This window comes from Salvelinus namaycush, chromosome 2 (genome assembly GCF_016432855.1).
Source record: "Salvelinus namaycush isolate Seneca chromosome 2, SaNama_1.0, whole genome shotgun sequence".
Classification (NCBI taxonomy): domain Eukaryota; kingdom Metazoa; phylum Chordata; class Actinopteri; order Salmoniformes; family Salmonidae; genus Salvelinus; species Salvelinus namaycush.
The window spans coordinates 26,600,600-26,609,363 of NC_052308.1; the positions used below are offsets into that span (position 1 = coordinate 26,600,600).

The 8,764-nt window shown below is 42.0% G+C and overlaps 1 protein-coding gene across 1 annotated transcript; it reads right to left on the reverse strand.

Moving 5' to 3' along the window:
- Positions 1–220: 220 nt before the first annotated feature.
- On the reverse strand, positions 221–6,586 carry LOC120060626 (zona pellucida sperm-binding protein 3-like). The gene is made up of 8 exons (XM_039010015.1): positions 6,071–6,586; positions 5,653–5,771; positions 4,937–5,040; positions 4,539–4,716; positions 1,197–1,383; positions 929–1,011; positions 654–754; positions 221–341 (listed from the first exon to the last, which is right to left on the reverse strand). Exons 1-8 carry the CDS (start codon positions 6,527–6,529, stop codon positions 280–282), a joined length of 1,293 nt encoding a protein of 430 aa, XP_038865943.1. The 5' UTR covers positions 6,530–6,586; the 3' UTR covers positions 221–279.
- Positions 6,587–8,764: the final 2,178 nt, after the last annotated feature.

Sequence of the window (8,764 nt, forward strand, 5' to 3'; positions counted from 1 at the left end):
ACAAGGAGACTTAATCAAGCAGACAAATGCAACGTCAGTATTATTATGGTCTAATATGGTATATGTTATGAGCATAATAATAAGTGACTTTTGGAAACAGAGTTGTGGATTTGATTAATAGACCTAGGTCTTTTTTATCTGTTCAGCACCTAAACTAGTGCATTGCTTTAGTTTTTAATGAATTAGTGCATAACATCAACAGCAGGAATGAAGACACAGATGATGATGAACCATCAACTATGTTTATTTCAATGGGCATGCCAATGGCAGGGTCTGAATTTATTGCGCAACCTTTTCCGTGATAAAGATGGGACCAAGCTGAACATCTCCCTCCCATATATCTGAGGAGAGAGCAGACACAAGGACAGGAGAGACATTATACATATCCAAAAGTAGCCTTCAGCAGCTGGACAATACAAAGACAGCTAGGTTAAGAACATCAATATCCACTCACTGTTTATCTGCTCTCAAAAGTTACCTTTATTAATAATTATTATAGTGGGGAATAAAACACTTTCAAAAATGGATTTTAGGAGCAGCAAACAGTGAGCAGATATTGACCTTTCAGAAATTCAAACATTCTCTGCAAGTATTTTTGAGGTTTCCACATTGTTGTTATCTTAAAAAGCAGACCTTTGTTGCCTCATACGTACTTGCTGGTTTTTGATGCTTAGTGGTATCGCGTCCCTTCCTGTTGCTACAGGTGGAGTCACAGCAGCCACACACTCCATCATTTCCACCAGCCTCCCTCCACCTGTTAACAAACTGCATCTTTAGGGCTACATTCGATCAAACCAGCATTGCAGTATTGACATAACATAATAATACCTTTCATGTATTGCATAACATACGCTGTGTCATCAAGTATGAACATTTATTTCATTAATGTAACATGTATTTGACCCAGGTGTAGAACGCACACACTTACGTATTAATGAAGGAGCAGGCCTTGTACTCAAAATCAATAGGGAAGACGATTGTGGTTGCCTTCAGGTGACAGGTAATGAAGATCTGTTGGAATTTACCAAGAACATGGCCATTGTAACAATTAAACCATAGGATAAATACCCAATTTAAAAAAAATATGTCTCATGTGATATGTTTCCGTGTTATTTGTTAGTATTATTTCTGCTTGTCTGCATACCTGCCCTGTGAGGGATAAATAAAGTAGTATTGAACTGAATGAATTAACTCACCATGTCGAGCGTAGCGGGATAATCTGAAGCAGCCTGAACAGGTATCTTTGTTTTCTGCGGATAAATTGGGTCACTCCCCTTCTGGCTCTGGAACCTGAAAGCCTCCACCTGGAAATACAGCTTGTAGTCTGCGGAACGAGGCATGAACTGGGAGTGGGAACCTGTCATTTTGGCATCGATCAGACACCTATGGGGGCACAGATGGTGCAAGGGCAGGGGCAGGGCGTGGTAGGGGGAAGTTTTAGCTGGGCTCACATTTAACAACATGACAGTCAGTGCACTCATTAAACTGCCCTGGTTGCCCGCACAACTCAAGCATAGGCATTAGATGTTGCCTCAGTCAAGGTTACTCATCACACTTTGCACAGTTAGGGCCGGTTTCCTGGACAGATCTTAAATTACATCACAAATAGGATTCTTACATTAATCCAGAATAAAAAACTTCAGAATACTGTTTTCTAGATCCAGACCGTGGAGTCCTTGATTGTGTGTCCCTGCTCAGACGTTGAATGCATCAACCAATGACAGATTACTATAGCATATGATGTGGTTAGCTGATATGTAAAATACCTATCCAGGCATTGTAACATCTAGTATGCGTCAGCAACGTCTGAGCAGGGGAACATGACTCTTGACAGCGGCTGTGTCAACATAGTCAGCCCAATTCTGATCTAATACCCAATTATTGGCAAAAGAGCTGATCTGATTGGTCAAAAGACCAATTAGTGGAAAAAGATCAGACCTGTGCTGCATGTGTAAACACAGCATAATTACATGATGGTTACGTTATGATCTGAGGTTGCTTCAGAAGCCTCGTATGGACCACAAATATTCAAGCATTGTATGTATGAGCACAGACTGGAGCAACCAATCAAAATAAAACAATGCAGAAGATAAAAGCAAACATTCAAAATAATTGCAGTTAATAAAATATTACCCCATAACAATATTATTTTGCAACAGACAGCCAAGTTTGGACAACCATTTCATGCAAGTGAAATTAGTTACCTAATTCTGGAATAACTCATTTGGAAAAGGAAAACTTTAACTTTAAGCTCTGTCAGGGAAAGCAGGAAACCTAAACTCAGCAAAAAAAGAAACGTCCTCTCACTGTCAACTGCGTTTATTTTCAGCAAACTTAACATGTGTAAATAATTGTATGAACATAACAAGATTCAACAACTGAGACATAAACTGAACAAGTTCCACAGACATATGACTAACAGAAACGGAATAATGTGTCCCTGAACAAAGGAGGGGGGGTGGGGGGTCAAAATCAAAAGTAACAGTCAGTATTTGGTGTGGCCACCAGTTGCATTAAGTACTGCAGTGCATCTCCTCCTCATGGACTGCACCAGATTTGCCAGTTCTTGCTGTGAGATGTTACCCCACTTCCACCAAGGCACCTGCAAGTTCCTAGACATTTCTGGGGGGAATGGCCCTAGCCCTCACCATCCGATCCAACAGGTCCCAGACATGCTCAATGGGATTGGGATCTAGGCTCTTGGCAGAACACTGACATTCCTGTCTTGCAGGAAATCATGCACAGAGCGAGCAGTATGGCTGGTGGCATTGTCATGCTGGAGGGTCATGTCAGTGACCCTCTAGCTAGTTAGCGGTGGTGCGCGCTAATAGCGTTTCAATCTGTGACGTCACTCGCTTTGAGACCTTGAAGTAGTGGTTCCCCTTGCTCTGCAAGGGCCGCGGCTTTGTGGAGCAATGGGTAACGATGCTTCATGGGTGACTGTTGTTGATGTGTGCAGAGGGTCCCTGGTTCTCGCCCGGGTCGGGGCGAGGGGACGGACTAAAGTTTTACTGTTACATTGGTGCCGTGACCCGGATCACTGGTTGCTGCGGAAAAGGAGGAGTTCGAAAGGGGGGAGAGTGTAACCGATGTGAAATGGCTAGCTAGTTAGCGGTGGTGTGCGCTAATAGCGTTTCAATCGGTGACGTCACTTGCTTTGAGACCTTGAAGTAGTGGTTCCCCTTGCTCTGCAAGGGACGTGGCTTTTGTGGAATGATGGGTAACGATGCTTCGTGGGTGACTGTTGTTGATGTGTGCCGAGGGTCCCTGGTTTGCGCGAGGGGACGGACTAAAGTTAAACTGTTACATCAGGATGAGCCTGCAGGAAGGGTACCACATGAGGGAGGAGGATGTCTTCCCTGTAACGCACAGCGTTGAGATTGCCTGCAATGACAACAAAATCAGTCCGATGATGCTGTGACACACCGCCCAGACCATGACAGACCCTCCATCTCTAAATCGATCCCGCTCCAGAGTACAGGCCTCAGTGTAATGCTCATTCCTTCGACGATAAACACGAATCCAACCATCACCCCTGCTGAGACAAAACCGCGACTCGTCAGTGAAGAGCACTTTTTGCCAGTCCTGTCTGGTCCAGCGACGGTGGGTTTGTGCCCATAGGCGACGTTGTTGCCTGTGATGTCTGGTGAGGACCTGCCTTACAACAGGCCTACAAGCCCTCAGTCCAGCCTCTCTCAGCCTATTGCAGACAGTCTGAGCACTGATGGAGGGATTGTGTGTTCCTGGTGTAACTCGGGCAGTTGTTGTTGCATCCTGTACCTGTCCCGCAGGTGTGATGTTCGGATGTACCGATCCTGTGCAGGTGGTCTGCCAATGGGAAAACGATCAGCTGTCCGTCCTGTCTCCCTGTAGCGCTGTCTTAGGCGTCTGACGGTACGGACATTGCAATTTATTGCCCTGGCCACATCTGCAGTTCTCATGCCTCCTTGCAGCATGTCTAAGGCACGTTCACGCAGATGAGCAGGGACCCTGGGCATCTTTCTTTTGGTGTTTTTCAGAGACAGTAGAAAGGCCTCTTTAGTGCCCTAAGTTTTCATTACTGTGACCTTAATTGCCTACCGTCTGTAAGCTGTTAGAGTCTTAACGACGGTTCCACAGGTGCATGTTCATTAATTGTTTATGGTTCATTGAGCAAGCAGTGTTTAAACCCTTTACAATGAAGATCTGTGAAGTTATTTGGATTTTTACGAATTATCTTTGAAAGACAGGGTCCTGAAAAGGGGACGTTTCTCTTTTTGCTGAGTTTATATTGTCATTGACACAGTGCGTTATTCTGAAGTTAAACCTGCCTCCTTCTTGGTTTAGTTTATACCCTCACTTAGACCTGGACTAGCTCAAAATTTATTTCTTGAAATCAGACTGTTAATTCCAGATTAGTTAAAGTCTAGGACTATTCTAAACCATTTTTTGAGAAATAACATGTTCATTAGTCCAGTTTAAAAGTGCATTTAAATCCAAGATTAGGCTATGTCCACGAAACCACCCCTAGTGTTGACTGAACCCCCTCCTTTACTTACCCATGATTCTCAATGAAGGCGTATCTGGGATTGGCGTTTATGTTGGGTTCCAGGGTGGCCACACAGCTGTCCACAAAGATACGCAGGGGGACGTGGAAGTACTGCATGACAGAGGCCTCGATGTTCACCATATCACCCAACACGTACATGTTACCGGCCCTCTCATACTGCCAGTCAGCTGCCAAGAGAAGTTGTAACATTACATTTGCTATTGATACTAACATTACCGAAATGAACAGGTTAAGCGTACTCCTGGTCTAAAAAGTACACTCAATTAAGAGTTTCATTAGAACTCGATGGAGAATCTCCACTGAAAGTTATTTTTAGCCCAGGAAAAGCCCAAATCTGGGTCCGGGAAATTGGCTTTTTAGTGTGGACCCCCCTGCATTTGTACCCACCAGTCATGAGCCTCATGGAGAAGTACAGGAGTTCCTCTGCATACTTAGCAGCGGAGAAAGGGGTCCAGGTTGGGATCAGGGCCAGGCTGCTCACATTGTGTTTCCTGGAGGAGAGAGACATTGTTTTACAAATGTTTTTTATAAATGTGTTGTACATCTGTATAGGAATCACCATACCTGTTTTTAATATTAATTGTGTTTTAAATTAAGAAGCCAAATAAATGTCCACTGTGGGTGTGGTGAAAGTATGATAACTTTAATGGTAGTGAAACAGTGTAGTACTGTATTCACCTGCAACTAGAGACTCAATCCAATCAAACCTGCATTCTAGTATATATATATATATATATATAATATAATATGATATAATATAATAATATATATAATATAATACTATAATATAATAATATAATATATATATATATATATATATATATATATATATATATATATATATATTCTGAATTAAGTTGTCAAAAAATATATATATATTAGAATGCAGGTTTGATTGAATTGAGTTTACCCACTATTGCTAGTGGGTTTTGGCTACACTGGGTTGAGGTTATTTCCTGAAATACTTCAAGTCTGCTTGATTTATCTTATACTACATGCTGGGTGGGCAGGACTGGTACTTTTGGAACTGTTTCATTAGTTCCTGTTGTGGCAGGCAAACTAAATCAGTCTGTACTATTTGGACCTAGGTCTGCTCCTCCCACCTTGGATAGTGGCACTCAATAATGATCATCGCGTCATTTGTCCTGATGAGGGGGGTGTTTGCCAGAGGTTTGGGTTTGTAAAACAGAGTGAAGATGTAGATGAGGGAGTTGGTAGTCATCTGAGAAACAATCACAACAATATTAATACATTCACAAATTTAATTAAAATAGACCAATTTACTATGGACAGGACATGTGAGATTGTGAGGAATGTGAGATTTTTTTTATCCAACCATTTGTTCAGGTAAATTGACAACTAACTGCCATGTACAATAATGCCCTACATATAATATAAATACCTGGGCTTGTATTATTTTTTTGCCACTTAGCACTCATTTGGGGTTATAATTTTTCATTTTGCTTTTCAAATAATATAAATACAGTTCATGACTATCATTATCATCATTATAATACATACCCTTAGCTGGCTGCCGCATGACTGCAGCGGAGACTCAAAGATGAGCACCTGGTTGACATTGTCGAATCCAGACATAGGGCAGTCTCCCAAAGTGAGGTCTTCTAGCTGGATCAACTGGCCGATCCCCAGCAGGTCGTGCTTCGCTTCCACGTGGACCATGTTCTCCCTGCACTCAGCCCTTACTGAATTGGCAGCCACAGGGGTTCTCGCCTCTGAGCTCCCAATAATCTTGGGCTCTGGCTTTGGGTCCAGAGGATAGCTCCAATCCAATGGTGTATCAAACTTCTGCTTAGCCTGGGTTTGGTCTTTTGGTGGGATCCTGGGCTTCTGATACGGTGGTTGCTGAGGCTGCTGAGGTGACGGACGATTGGGTTTGAAGGGTGGCCAATTCTGAGCAACACACAGACAGCCAAGCATGGCCACTGCCACGAGACAAACTACACTCCACTTAATCGCCATGGCTTCACAACAAGAATTGATCAGCAATGTTCACTAGATGATGTGAAGTGGATGAAGGAGAAGTGGCCACTTTTATAACGGATTGAGCGTTGTTTACTTATTGGAAACCCGCCCCCTCCTCATTTGAACATTCCCTATTAGCTCTGAGGAGTCAAGGTTTTAGCCAATCAAATGCTGTGGCTGATGGTCCTTTAATAGCAGACTATTCAAAGCAACTTCTTAATACCAAAAATGTTATGTTATATTATCAAAGTTTCAAGATTTTTGTTGTTAAAAAATGCTTTTTCATCAGAAATAAATGTTTTTGGGTACCTTTATATGTGTGTTTGCTAAGTTTGCTTTATATATAGATGCCACAAACGTATTTTTTCTGTAGTTAATATAATAAAATGTTACTTATGTGTCACATTTGATCGACTTTCGACATCCTTTTCAGTAAGAGTTCTCTGATATGTGAGTTATATTTTGTAAGGTGGATACAGTATATAGCGTTTTGCAAAAATAACATATACTGTAATTATGATATATTATATATGAACATATACAAGTCTATATCATGATTAGATTAAAGAAACACACTAACCTTTCATTCATTCTTAAAGAGAAACTGCTGGTTGCAATAATTTGAGATTATGTATTTATTGAATGTAAAAATAGATTTTTCATGTTACTTTCACATGGGGGTAGATTAAGTGAACGCGAAGCAGACTGCCTGGGTGAATGACCTCTCACACTGTGTATACTTGCAAAATTGACATTTATTGACATGCTGTGTGTCGGTCAGTAAGACCTCTGTCAAGGCCACAGTCGAACACACACAAGATCAACACAGGAGACTGCTCACTGGGCACAAACTGGTTGAATCAACGTTATTTCAATGTAATTTGTCAACATATTGAGACATGGAGTCTATGTGGAAAATACATTGGATTTGCAAAAAGTCATCAACTTTAACTGTTGTTTTGAGGGTTACATTTAAACCACAGGATTATGTCTCATTAAATAAAGGTTAAATAAAAATATTATTTAAAAAATGTCATCATCATAACTAATTTTCACATTTTTTTCAACCTACGTTTCGTTTCAGGGTTGGGTTTTATTTGAATGTTACCAACCACCAGAATGGCATTGTTTATTGATTAGAAACAGATGAAAATGTATTCCTCTTCGTGACTGAGATAAGCCAAACAGCCTTGTGTCCATTTAACCACCTGAGCCATGGAGCAAATACAAATAAAGGGTGCAAACTTAGTTTTTTTGTACCCAAGCTTTTTTTTACCAGAAAACTATCATAATCCATTGGATAATTTGTCAATTTTCACTTATTTTTTGCTAGTCTGTATGAAGAAAATATACACTGAGTGTACAAAACATTAAGAACACCTGCTCTTTCCATGACAAAGACTGACCAGGTGAATCCAGGCGAAACCTTTAACCCCTTACTGATGTCACTTATTAAATCGACTTCAATCCGTGTAGATAAAGAGTAGGATACAGGTTAAAGAAGGATTGTTAAGCCTTGAGACAATTGAGGCATATATGGTGTATCTGTGCCATTCAGAGAGTGAATGGGCAAGGCAAAAGATTTAAGTGCCTTTGACATCCAGCCAACTTGGGCCAGCATCCCTGTGGAACGCTTTCGACACCTTGAAGAGTCCATGCCCCGATGAATTGAGGCTGTTCTGAGGGCAAAACTCAATATTAGGAAGGTGTTTTGCAAACCCGCTCCTCCCGGTGCCCCAAGATGGTTTTGACCACTTGAGTTTTTCTTCACTACATGCTCCAATACTTTGATTGGTGTAATGTTAGCTAGAAACCACAAGTGTCTATCCAGATAATGAAAAGGCACCCGCAAAAGAAAATTCAAGGAACTTAGTTGTCATTTGTATTGTGCATGATCATGAGAAAAGTCATTGCTAACCGCATCCCGGGTTGACTACTCCTGGCTAACATTTCCGTCCCGTAGCAAGCACCATCTAGCCTGGGGCTAGCCCATGCTAGACCCATCTCCCGGCTAGGGCTCCTGGGCTACTCCTGAAGCCCACTCCTCGGCTACAATATCCGGACCCCTTCTACTGCCGGTACGGGGCACGGAACCCCGCCGATCCTTCACGACTGGAATACCGACATAATCTGCCCGAGGATCCCAACAGGCCCCTCAGGCATGACGTCCCCTGAAGGCCCATTCTGCAAACCGCGGCCCGCTAGCTATCTATAGCAAATTGGACTGTTAGC